Source organism: Notothenia rossii (assembly GCF_949606895.1).
Source record: "Notothenia rossii genome assembly, chromosome: 3".
NCBI classification, from domain to species: Eukaryota; Metazoa; Chordata; class Actinopteri; order Perciformes; family Nototheniidae; genus Notothenia; species Notothenia rossii.
Genome location: NC_136901.1, coordinates 12,396,438 through 12,410,199, shown reverse-complemented (window position 1 = coordinate 12,410,199; position 13,762 = coordinate 12,396,438). Strand labels below are relative to the sequence as shown.

At 39.7% G+C, this 13,762-nt stretch overlaps 1 protein-coding gene across 3 annotated transcripts in view; it reads left to right on the top strand.

Annotated features, from left to right (window-relative positions):
• The window catches only part of LOC307031291 (uncharacterized protein), a 247,408-nt gene that overhangs the window by 44,229 nt on the left and 189,417 nt on the right, over positions 1–13,762 (top strand). For 2 of the 3 annotated variants that reach the window (XM_079668258.1, XM_079668259.1), the window contains exons 2-3: positions 10,009–10,192; positions 10,661–10,716. In XM_079668258.1, coding sequence (XP_079524384.1) covers positions 10,009–10,192; positions 10,661–10,716 — 240 coding nt within the window. The remainder of the gene's footprint in view (positions 1–10,008; positions 10,193–10,660; positions 10,717–13,762) is intronic. The other variant, XM_079668260.1, reaches the window with a different exon arrangement.

The window sequence follows — 13,762 nt, the reverse complement described above, 5'->3', positions numbered from 1 at the left end:
AATGTCATATTTTGTTCAGCAAAGCTCCTACTTATAGCAAGTCTGTGCTACCGCAGCGCTTCAGTGTAAACAGATGGAGTTTTTAACTTCAACAGCTCAGTTTTACTTCAGTGCTTCAGCTGGGTTTTAACAACGTATTCTCTGGTTATTTAAGTGTTTTTCCCCTATATCATTAAGTTTTAGTCATCACTGCATTAATATGTAGTATAATGACTGAAGCACATTTTGTACTTGTATTCTTTAATGACTTAATAGCGTAAATATACAAAAAAAGTATTCATTATAACCAGATGTTTCTAATTTGTGGATCAGAAAACTAGAGTGTTTCGTTAGTGAGCACATGTGATTTGACTTTATTGCGTAACTCAAAAAGAAAACGTTAGTCATTTTCATCATCATAATAAAAAACAATATTTTACGATTAACTTCATAATCTTATATGCAGAAGTGTTCTTAAAATGATCATTCTGATGGACAGCAGAATGTAATCTGGACACAAAGTCTACTTTCTCTCAGCGTTAGTTTAAGCTTATGAGACGGGTGCATTTTTGCAAGTATGTAAATATGTTACCCAGAGCAGCTTCATGATATTAAATTATTTATGATCTGAAGTCATATTGTATATTTATGTAGCGTCAGACTGATATAGGGTAAGTCAAAGTAAGGTTCTAAACAAACGAAACAAATGATTTCCCCTGGAATCGTATTCATATATTCTTCTTTATATTAGTGTTTGTTTTGCTTACGGCAATCACCGACTCAAGTTCAAAGTTGACCCAGTTTCACATTTACCAGTACACATGTGATCCGTGTAAAAACCCACACAGATGCTGCTGCAATTTTCACTCATTAACAAAGAAAGTCTTATTAATAATGTTAAGCTGTTACAAGTTTCTTACAATGACAATCAACACAAGGCAATTCAAAGTGCTTTACAAACATGGAAGAGCATAAGAAACATATTATACAATGGCATTTAAAAACACTCATTTAATAAAAAGGTACATGAAGCCAATATGAAATCTCCGTTTTTGACATAAAAATTGAATGATGGATTATTAGGAATCATTTCAAAGTGACACAGACACATTGGATTAACCATTGGATTAACCTTCAGCAGCGTTTCTATCGTTTTAATGCCATTGAACACGACTTTTGATCAGAATAACCGCAAAGGTGAGACGATCTCCCGTGATTGCTCCGTAAAGCTACGTGTTGTGATGTCTGTGCTTGCGAGTTCTGATCGCTCAGAGATTATATTTCTGGAATCTGTGGAATCTCAGTTTGCTAATCGCTGGATTGGATGTGCAGTTAGGATAAGTAATAAGAGTATTTATACCGTGAGTTCTGTGCTAACTGCGTTAGCTCAGTGCTAATTTAGACGCTTCTTGTGAGACTTGTGCTTTGTTTCGGTAAAAATGGTTCATATCTTCAGTTAGCTGAGTTTCTAACCGTTAAGTGAATATGACACATTAATAGGTTTTTAAATATTAAGAAGCCCTGAGACACAGTTTTGTTAAAAAACGACCCGCCAGACCCGGATTAGGGTCCTCTCGGGTTTAACAGGTTAAATTGCAGTGTGAGATACACACATCTGAAATGTTTAGCTCTGACTCTCAATCATTGCTAACTTTTTAGCATAAATAGTTTTCTTTGAACTCACTTTCTTTTTTAACTTATCCTTTAGTTATTGAAAGTGTTTCATGCTAAACGAACCCCCCTTTTTAACATTTGAATCTGCAACCAAATATTCCAAAAATTCAATGGACCCTGGCGGTATTTGTGTAGCATATAAAATGTATTTGTCTAGCAGCATATAACATTTATTTGCTCCCAGTCATTCACGATATAGTCTGTAATCTTGCTCTGTTTTTGTGTGCGATTCCAAGGTGAATGCATGAATTCATGACCTTAGCTGCCACTTCATCATGTGACAACTCCACTTTGTCCCTTTGCTCTTGTCGAAAGCATCATATTTTATGGATTGAAGTCCCCTCTTGTGGTTCGGATACGCAGGTAAGAGAGTGCATGTTTGGAAGTGGCCACAGGGATCATGCATCTTAGATAGCTGTGTGATATCTGTAATGGCTTACACTCTCTTTTCTCTCTGCACACTTCCCAAGAGGCTCGCCCACCTTTTTAGCTCACAGATGGGGCGAAAAAAAGGTTCCCTAGCTTTTCACGCGACCTCTGTTGAATGTAAAAAAATGTGACACAAAGTGGCGTTGGTTTCATATTTGTTTAGCGGTGACTGGCTCGGCGTAATGGCACTGGCTCCGGTATCCAGATCACCGGAGGCAGTGCATCATGGGACAACCTGGGAATCACCGTGCTGCTGATTAATGCATGAACCATGTGCTCACTTTGAGACAGACGGAGGAACAGAGCAGACATTCAGACAGGACCATATCCTCGTGGAACAGAGACAACAGGGGATGGGCCTTCACAAAAGAAATTACATATTCGGATGTCGTGTTCATACCAGATACCTGTCTGTTTGAGCCATCTGTCAGGTGGAACGAGGAACATGGGGAAAACAGAATGGACAATAACCAGTTAGAGCACCGTTATCATCCAGATGCATGCAATCCTCACTCGTAGGTTACTAAATGTCGCTTTTTTAGGAGTTCAAATTAAATGTATACACTATCTATTCACATGAGGGTTAGCAAAGCAACCTTAATGCACATCAGAAAAGGCACGGCTTGTTCTCTTTGCATTTCTTCTCAGTTTTGCAGCAAATCAGCACAATATTGAGCTTGTATCACTTTGCACTTTTTTCTTTAGAAACTAAACTTTCAAGTTCTCATTAGTTTCTTTTTTGGATTTAATTTGATAAGACAACCTTCTTAAATTATACCGTTTTTCTTCAGAGTAGAGACATCTCCCCCTTAATTTTTTGGAAATTAACACCCTTATATCTGTGGTAGATGACACTTTTTTTCCCACTTCAGTCAGCATCTAAATAATCTGATTTATAAAATCTACTTTCTGGCTGATATTGAGAACATCTCACTGGTGGCTCTTTAGAATCGTTTCATTCATGTACTGTATTATCATTTAAAATAGCAAAACAACAGAACAAGAAAACATAAAGGTTTGTTTCCCCCTGATACTCTCGACATGTTGTCCTGTTAGCAGCCAGTATGCTCATGCTTCATGGATGAGATATCAGCTGAGTGTCCATCCCAGGTGACCATAACACCCTCTGACACGCAAACAGCACAAACAGATTACAAAGCACTTCAACCTCACGTCTTAATCCTTAGCATGTAATGTTGCGCACAACTCCAACCGCATATCAATTCTGCATCTCATGTGACACTAAACCCAGGGGAGGCTCAGACTTTAACTTAAACAACGGTGACAATACGTATGTATGAAAATATAGGCCTGTTTTGTTACCGTTTTTATACATTTTAGACTCACTCAAAGCTTTAATAGCATCAAAAGATTTAGCAAATATTGTACTACTTATCTACAATTTCTACTAGATTTCAATAGTGTTAAATCCTTATTTGAAAACTACAAAATGGATCCTTGATGAATTCAAATCAGTAAGGGAGGAGCTTGTGTCCACTGTAGATAAATACAAATAAAGTGTACTGCTTTTATAGATGTTTCATGTATACACAAACCTTTAGTAGTTTAAAACAAATATATATATATATTTATGTACTACTTATTATGAATTTCCCTCAATGAGATTTCAGGTGTTTTGATGCCACAATATAACAAATTGTGTCTCAAAATTGCGAAATAAAGTGTAACCATTACTGTAGATAAATACAAATAATGGCCTGTTTTACTGCTTTTATAGATATTTAATGTACACACAAACCTGTAACAGCTTAAAAAAAAACACCATTGTTTGTATCAGGAATTTCCCTCAATCATATTCCAGGTGTATTGAGGCCACAATACAACACATCGTGTCTTAAAATTGCGAAATAGAGTGTAACGATTGAAACAGATGTCCTAAATCTTACCTTATAAAAAAGTATGAACTCCAAAACTAACAAATATTCATCCTGAGTGCAAGATATGGGAAAGTCACCTCCCCGGTCAGATATCTCTAAAGGAAATCGGCCCACCTATGACAAAGCAAACCTTGTATTTCTTCCACCATGTTCACCCACACGGCATTAATCGCGACACAGGAAATCCAGCCCCTTTGAGCATCCTTATCTATGTTTATCTTGACAGCGCTCTCCTTAAGCAGGCCGTGTATCCATATTTGAAGGCGCCACCGGCTGCGTAGGTAAAGATGGGAATTTGTAGTGACAAGGGGAGGGCATCAGCACAACAGAGGTACTTAAGGAAAGAGACAACCTCTTCCAGCAAAGGCAAATGAGACTTGTCATCCGGCAGTTGGTGCAGTAATTATAAAGGGTGCGTTGAATTTCCCAGGGAATCCAGGAGAATGGCATAATGGAGAAAAAACACTAAGAATTTTATAAGCCAAGCTGGGGGGATATAAGAAAGGAAAATGTAACATAACATCCACTGCCTTTACAAAAAGGTGTTTAGCTGCCTGTGCTACGAGTAAAAGAGACTTCTGTGAAAAAGCCGTAGAAATAGCTCCTAATGACCAGTTAAGTTGTTGCACATTGCCTCTGTGATTTAATGGATAGCGGGTGCACCTGCTTGTCAAACACCTCTTTAATGCTTTCTCATGCTGTGATCATGCTATTTTAAGCAAACACTACTTTGTAAAATAGCTAACAGGAAAGATAGCCTACTATAATAACAATAATAACCCCGGTAAATGTTATTTACATGAATAAAAAGACCAGAAATGCATCCAGAAGCTGTGTCGGTGGCCAATAGTGCGAGAAAGCATTTTAAAAAAAAGATTTCTGTTCATAATTTGCAGTTTTATATAGAATTAACTGCCAGTTTTTGCGAGTATCTGATTTTTCCTCCAAACCTTGACTTGCCCAGTCTTTAAAGCCTGCATCAAGGAGCTGTTAAATGAATTTCAATAGCTTCCACTGGAGACTTTTACTAGCCTTTAATGATCTTAATGCTGTTTTTAGAGGCTTTTCCACCTATGCAAGAGTCATCCGCAGGGAGAGCACTGGGTACCTTCTTTGCATGGTAATGGACAAATTCAAAAGGTATAACACGTCAGTAGGAAACATCTTTCATCAGCAGTTTCAATTGCCTATAACGCTCGGTATTTGCTTTGAAGCAAACATGTGTGTAATTGTAGGTATCCTCACGTGGTATCTCCTCCTCCTCCTCCTCCTCCTCCTCCTCCTCCAATAAACATTTCCCCGGGCCGACACCGCGAAGGTGTTGTTGAAATAATTTACACGATATGATCATGTGTCTCATCTAAAGAGACCTTTGTACCATGAATGTGCACATGTGTGTCTGCAGTGTGTTATTGAGCATAGGATCATGTAACATGTGTAAAAGGTCCAAAGGTGTAAACTCAAAAAGAAGTGTATAAAACCTGTGAGATTCAGACACATGTACTATTGGTGGACTTGACGAAAGTATTCTGGCTCTTATACAACAATATACACATTTCTTCAATCAGCAGTGTTTCTATTTTCTATGTCTTGAGTGTCTAGTGTGTTTCTACTAAAATACACCTGATTAGAAACCGTAAAGGAAGCTAGTTGTTTACCTAAAATAGACCTGGAGCCCTTTTCGTCCGGGATTTTAGTTTATTCCTCCGTACTTTGTGTTTGTTTACCCTCCAGAAACATTCATGTATATTTGAGTCTGACAGTTACATCTGCTCAGGGATGCACCGCCTGGAGCGGCATCAATGAAACCGCCGCCGCCTCGCTTTTGCATCCCATCGGTGAAACCTTTTGCATTTCTCCGTTCACCTCCAGACCCCCACCCAGCCCCCCACCGCCCACCTCCACCCCGACACTTCAGAGTACACAGATGTAAACCCCAGACTCGTGGGTCCCTCAGCGACATCTGTGCTGATTTTGACTGACACCAGAGTCAGTCCTCAGTCACTCTGATCCTGTCAAGGAGACCAAGTGATGGCGGATTGGCCTATTTATACCCCCAGTCACCTGATCTCCCACTCCCCCACAGGCCAGGAATATTAAATTGACAGCAGCATATTCTGAAATGTGTGATTGCCCCCGAGCCTGCAGATACTCGGGGTTATCTGCTTTTTTTTGTTTTAACTTACCTTGATATACATGGAGGTCTCTTCTGCGGCCAAAGTGTGTTCCTTGTCTAGTCACATATAAGAATGAAAATCTAACCCTAACCCTATACTACAATACGTTTTAGCTTAAATCTTTAATTATTAGATAGACAATAACCATCTCTGTGTAATTTCCTTTTTTTTCAGGTCAGCTTTGAAGAAAATCAGCATAATATTTGGACATTCTTTAACCTTACCTTGATATACCGTACATGGAGGTCTCTTCTGCGGCCAACGTTTGTTTCTTGTCTCGTCACATATAACACTTTAGAGTACAAATGAATCTTGATTATTAGATTTGATCTGATTTCCATTTTTCTCTTTCATGCTTAAAATCCAGCAGGTTACTCAACTATGCTCACACGCTTTCCCTTCACTTTTTATTCAACTTGCTGATTGATTTCCGCCCTTCCCTCCTTTCTTTGAACCTTCTGAGAGATTTCTCCTATAATCTGGTAATTCATTCACTCACATCATTAAGTCATTGACACACCTACCAACCTCCCTTTTTCCTTTTCCTATCTGCGGATGATTCTGTTTGATATGTCCGTTCCTAATTCACTCCCTTCCTCATTAGATCATTGCCAGGCTAATCAGTGACTTACCAAACAGATGTTTCCCTTTGACCCTCTACATTTCTTCTCTGTCCATTCATTTACTCATTCTGTCATGCATTAATTCAACCGCTCATTCATTCATCATAGTTTTCTTTTATCATTCACCTACTACTACATCATGACAAGCTAATGGACGTGCTATACGCCTTTTTCTGAATATCAGGCGTCTATTTACCCCCCTATCCATCTATTTGAGAAGAAGCCGTGTATCCTTGGATCTTTTCCTCCAAACACGCGAGAGGTGCTGACCGACGTGAGGCAGATTGGAGAAAACGACTCGCTGTAATCACATTTACTTGGCCCTTATCTGCATGTTTTGACATTTTCCTCAGGCGCTCAACAACCAAAGTGTAGGTAGAGTCGTACCGCAAGCTGTCAAACCTCGCCACTCGGCCCGTGCCATGTTAAACACCCGACATCTGGACCCGCCGTAAACACTCAGCCCTTAATAATCGCCCCCACATGTGCCAGGGAAGTAAGGAAAGCCCCATCAGAGTGTTTGTCTTGTGTGAAACGGATACAGCGTCAGGATTACAGTATGATATGAAATATTTGAAATTCAGCTCTCCTCCTTTTGTAATTACGGCAGGTTTCAAACCCCCCCTACGTTTGATCTCCATGATACGGAGCTTAAGATGGGACATTTATTTAATAACAGCTGCACCGCAAAACTCCAGCAGCTGGCAGTTAAAAGCAAACCCCTCCCTCGGATACTGTTACACTCGGAGATATCATCAATCTGTGATTTCAATGCATTCCAGGAGGTATTCTGTGATTAAGTGGTTTAACTTACATTTCTCCTGAACCCGCTTTCTTTCAAACTGCCTCGTCTAATTATACTTCAGTTGGAGTTCCTGCATATCCCAGAATAACTTTTTTTGGGGTGTGGCCCTGTCGCTCAGGTACAGCTAGCTAGCCAAGTAGTTTATGGATGGCCGTTCATACCCAATCTTTGGTGTGGTTGCAATGCATTCTGGTCTATTTTCTAACCTCTGGGTGCAGCGTCGGATCAATCCACCCCTTCTTCCGTGTTTTTATTATTGTTGAAGGCACATTTTATACGTTATTTGTCTTTTACTTTCATAGACATTTTTGCTGTCAAAAATGAATTAATATGAATTAATACTTCAACAAAGGTCCATTGTAGTCGCTGGAATTAAATAAAGAAGCCTGTTACAAGTCAGTCAAGTGTCAAAAAACATTTCGGAATAATTTAAATGAGCTAAAAATGCAATATATGTTTAATGAAGGCTTCATAGAAATATTTAAGGTGGATATTTACAAAAAGAAAAGGCAACATGCAGTCAGCATCGAATTATTATTTGCTGTACTTATCGGCTCTTATAGAAGCTAATTATTGCACTACTTGTTTTCCCTGTTAAGTTTTATTTGAAAAGTGGTTAAAAATGTGGTTGATTCACTATAAACCAGTGACCATTGGATTGTTAAGGTAAAGGAACACATTTATACAAATATAAAAAAAAAAATGGATCCTCTTGATGACTTCTAAATGTGTTATATACTGTGGGTAATTTAAGGGTGAAGCCAGAATAACATATTAACTGTGGAGCATGCCTTTAGGTCATAAGAGTTCACGTTCCATATGCAAATGAACTCTCAATCCAACACACCACAATCACTCGGTATATACCTGAGCTCTGCTGCTTGGTATGCACGCAACTTCCCACAACTCCTCCGAGTCTCCCGGCCCCCCCCAGGTTCGGGGCAGATGTTCTCAATACGGAGATCAATGAGGGGTTCATTTCACTCTTTGTTCCCTTCTGTTCGCTCTGACAACCATACTACTCGCAATAATTCAAGAAAGTAACACAAATGGCGTGTATAAGGCCATGTGGTTCCCCTGATGCATGAGAATGACAGAAAGACACGCTCTACAGAGACAGGGAAATCAAGAATAACATATCTATTTAAAATGCGTCCATTTTCAGCGTCCAGACACTTCCACATTGCTTAGAATAACTATATCTATGTATTCAAGACCATCGACCCATGTTTTGACCAAAACATAAAGAACATTTTTCAACTTCAAGTCTTAATGCTCGAACAGACCTTTAAGGGTGATGTATAAAGCCACAGTACAAGAGACACTCACACACACACACACACACACACACACACACACACACACACACACTTTCCTCCACTCACCAAATACCTGATGTTCTGATTCCACTTGACATTGAATCAAGAATACACAAACAAAATATGAAACAAAAAGTGACACAATGAGTGTATCTATCCTATCACCTGAAATCACTAACGTATCTCAATTTGCTCGATAATCTGTCATTTTACATCCGGTTAAAAGCTGCTAGTGAGCATCTGCTGAAATGATCTGATCCTGAGACACTCACTACCCATCCTTTGTATCTTAAACTAAAGCTGTACTCGGCAAGAATGTTATGTCAAATCACAAAAGGAAGATAAATAAATCTCACTAGTTGTAGACGAGGCTTACAGTATGTGATCAGAAAGGTTGATTGTCATTTGCAGGATGCTTTTTGCTTGAATAATTAACAAATGGTAGGTGAGACACAGTTTTATTTTTTTTAACAGCAGTACAACTAGACTCATTAATGTTTCTTTGCTTCAAGACAGAGTGCCAAAGACTTTTAAAAAAACCATGCAAACAGTGCATAGCATCACCAAATGCTTTGCAGAGCCACTCACTTGCACATATGACTAGTTCAACTTTAATCTGATTGTATTTACTCTACAGTAGGTGCTGACGACTGCAATCATTAAAGCTTCCAATAACAGTACAACATAAAAAGTTGATGAAATCACTGTCATATGGTATATTATAGCTGTATAGCACCTCTAAACTGAATCAGCTGATACCAACTTCTCCTACATGACCCATACATTTCTATTTAACCTGTTTCATGTTGAATTACCCTGTCCTTATTCTTATCAATGCCCTTTGGTTTTCATTTCTACCCTGTTATTATTACATCTCTGTTTTGATATGAGACTCATTTAAAGTTTCATCTTATCCGATACAAGATGTGTTCCCACTCTGACACGCTCTGAAGACCTAGGTTTGTGTGTGTTCCTGTCTCAGCCCAAACCTATACATCATCCCCGGTGACGACATCTCCAGCCGGCCCCCCCCCGGGGGTCAATCTCTTAAATGAGATTTCAGCACCACTGACCCGTGCTCTGCTCTTCTCACCTTTTTTGCAGGGAGAACAGCAATGACATCTGACCTCGGGATGTGTGAGCAGCAAAAGTGGACCCCCCCCCCCCCCACCCAGCAGGCCGAGGTGGGGGAGACAGAGGGAGAAGGTGAGGGAGACCACAGAGGTGTCACTCCCAAAAAGAGACGTCCGCACAGTTGGCTCAAGGACACAAAGACACAGGAGATATAGTAGGTACAACTATTGGATGAACTAAGCTAAAAACTAGACTAGAGCAGGAACTTATAAAATGTTTAAGCTACTGATTAAATAACTTGATGGGTGGCTGATAGATGAAAAGGTGAGGGCGTGTGCAACTTCCAAAAAATAAGAACAATTTTAGACATTTTTGAAATAACGTACACCTTCTGTTCTATTCCCAAAATAATGTTCCTAAATTAAAAAATAAGATTCAATTAAAAAACATTCTTGGACAGGAGTAAAATGACTGAATGAATAAACAAGTGAGGGGACTGGATAGGTTGTTTACATTTTTCTTGTTGTCATTTGTCTTTTGGATATATAAGGTTTTGGACATGGCATGCAAGGAAATGTATTGCCTTTAAAGCAATACAAGGCTTTTCTTTACATAAATACTATTCACACATTTATCAAATCCTACAAATAGTTATTTATACTTATTAAGCCTTTTCTTACAGCCTCCAGTCGACTGGCCTTTCCTACCGCCAACCTTCCTGTGACAGCGACTCCAAAGATAAGAGTACAGTTTGAGTATATTTTTATAAAGGGCCACTGTATAATGTATTCAGCAACAATAACAACGTTTTCATTGAGTGGGGACGGGACACACTGTAACGTCCATGTGAACATTTGATTCGACAAATGTGCTCCACTACTAGAAACTAAGGTATTTAAAAGCAAACATCCACATTGACAACCACTGTTAGTCATGTTTGTGTTATGCAATGTGATAGACGTCTACATTTTCTGCTTAAATGTAACAGTCCACAGTGCAGCTTGGTTACAGCGTTCAGCTCAGAACAGGTTACAGTTTGTTGCTGAGCATCAAATATGTTAAGGCTCCAAGGCGCATAATGCAGAGGAGCATACAGCATTTCCCAGAGGCCGACCTTAGCCTACATACTATGCTGCATGCATGCGAGTACAAGAGACACACACTCACACACAGACACAGTATAGAAGGGCCTTTAATGTGCATATTGTGTGTTTCTTTCTCCCTGACATCTTGCAAGTGCTGTATGTATGTCATTAATTGAGTCTCCAGCTCCCTGGAGTGGTTAGCTCTACTTGCACTGGGAAGATAGAGGGGGAGATGCTCTTTGTGAGTGTGTGAGTGTGTGTCAGTGTGTGCTCTTTACACACACAAGCCCTGATCGCCCTGATGATTATGCTTGATCAGTGTCAAACACAAACTACTGCAGCGGGTGCTTTGAAAAGGAATATATTGTGTACTCTGGCTTCTTCAGACCCTTAGTGGTGTTTTTACTTAGCACAGTGATTTATCCAATTCACCCAGATCTGAGAAATATAAGCTGCTCCTTTTTTTCCCTTTTCTTTGACAACACAAACAGACTGCATATCAATCCTAATTTTGAACAGGAAAAAAGAACAAAAAGAAAAGAACCAAGGAGATGGAAATAGAGTCATACAAAGGTAATAATCAGTGCAACATTGAAGTATAAAGAAGGCACACACGGAGCATTGTCGTTCAATATGTACTTTATGATGTAGCAAGTTAAGTAAGAAGCTTAAGGTAGCGTCCTCTAAGAAATATATATACATATGTTAAAACTTCAACTTCCAGCAGAACTTTCAGTACTTTCATTTTAGGAAAATGGGGAATGAATACCACTTTCTTGGCAAATATTTCTTTCACTTTTCTTCAATTGGTGCATTGGTTGGTTTAAAAGAAGGAAAATAGACAATATGGGCTAGTTTTATTTGTTTCTAGTGGCATCCAATCCGATTGGATCCAGGGAGGGCTCCTCGTGGCAGGGTGGCTCACCGCTGAGCCGAATGCGATAGCGATAAATATTTGTATCTCAGCAGTGGACCAACAGCTCTGAGGTCAGCTGTCTGGAATCCCCTGGTTCTTCAGAGACCACTGTTGTTACAGTTGGGCTTCTTTGGGTAGAAAAAAGGAGACATGAGAGACACAGAGAGAGTGCTAGACTCCCAGAGGGAGAAAGCCGAGCACTAACACTAAAACAAAAGAAGAGAGTGGAAAAGAAGTGTGAAGTTGAGGGGAGAGAAACTCTGCTACATGCCAGAGAAACCTCTTCAATTCCTCCGTTGTCATTTATTATACCACAAATCACACTGAAAATAAACCTTTTCTCACAATCACATTTACAACATTTCGTAAGACATAAACTGAGATCTGACAAGCTTGCATCAACTTTGACATATTAGATGCAAAATGGTTGCATTTGGCAAATGTAACTTTTCAATGAAAGATCTTTAACACTTGTGATTTATGTAGACTTTTTGATTTGGAAGGCTTCCAAATCTGCTCCATTGGTGCATACACATTACACTTAAAGAAGGACCCTGCTTGACCTCACGTTTAAATAACAACATATATATCATTTTGGCAACATTCATATATAATAATAGATATGCAACCTCTGTGATTCCTGTAGGTCGGAATACTTTTTCATCGTGGAAGAGCGTCCCCTCTAATTAAAATATTTACAGTAATGAGAAATTGGAACTTAACATTGTTAACTTAGCTTAACTACTGAAGCTTGGTTTTGCCCATCGGCAACGCCAACACATTAACAATGAATGAATTGCTTAGCGAAGTTCAGTTATCCTCAGAAATGTCACCTATCCTCCCAATGGGCTTTGCAGGCCTGAATACAGTACCAACATACATATGAATTCATATAGACACAAATATGAACTCCATCATATAAATATTGGTGGAGTTTCAGAGTCTAATGGTCTAACACGAGTTAAATCCATGAGGAAATACTGTTTTCTATGTCTTACTAATGACTCCACCATGCTTTTATGATCATAAGCAGATCCAAAGATAGCCCTATGAAAGAGATCACTGCTGTAGCCGGGTGCCGTTTGATTTGAAAAAGGAATCTATTGCGACTAGTCCTGCCTTGTAGGGATAGAGAAGTGAGTTACATTAGCGGGGATGTCATGTTTGATTGGGGTTTATTAGCGCCGGCTGTATTGTTCCTGTTCGTCAACAGACTCCCAGGTAATGTGGTGATAATCGTTGCGGAAGCCTCCCATCTGCTCATTTGGGGGGGGGGGGGGGGGGGGTAGGGGAGCTGCCCTCGTTTCAAATCCATTTTCCCAGGTGCTGATGGTAGGCCGCGGGGTGGAGGGGGGGTGGTGGATGTCGGTAGAGGAGGGGGGTTTCTGTTTCGTTTACCCAGGAGTGTCGGCGCTCAGGTTGTCTCTGCTTGTACCGGCTAATGCTTCAAAAACCCAGCTGGCTTCAATTGGGAAGCCGGGCTCTTGAGTAATACATTTTGCACTTTGGCTCGCTACCAAGCGCACGGCATTTTCTATGCCGCACGCTACACTGAGTTTATCACTCAGGTGTTTGGAAACCAGCGCCATCAAATCCAGAGGTGGGGAAGTAGTGGAGTCCAAATACTTCGTTACTGTACTTAAGTACATTTTTTCTGACGACTTTTTACGTTTACTTCTTACATTTTTAACAACTGTACTTTCTACTTCTTACATTTCAAAACAGGCTTTAGTTTGAATGTGTGTTTGGTGGCGTGATCATTATTATTTAGAGTCATTGCGTG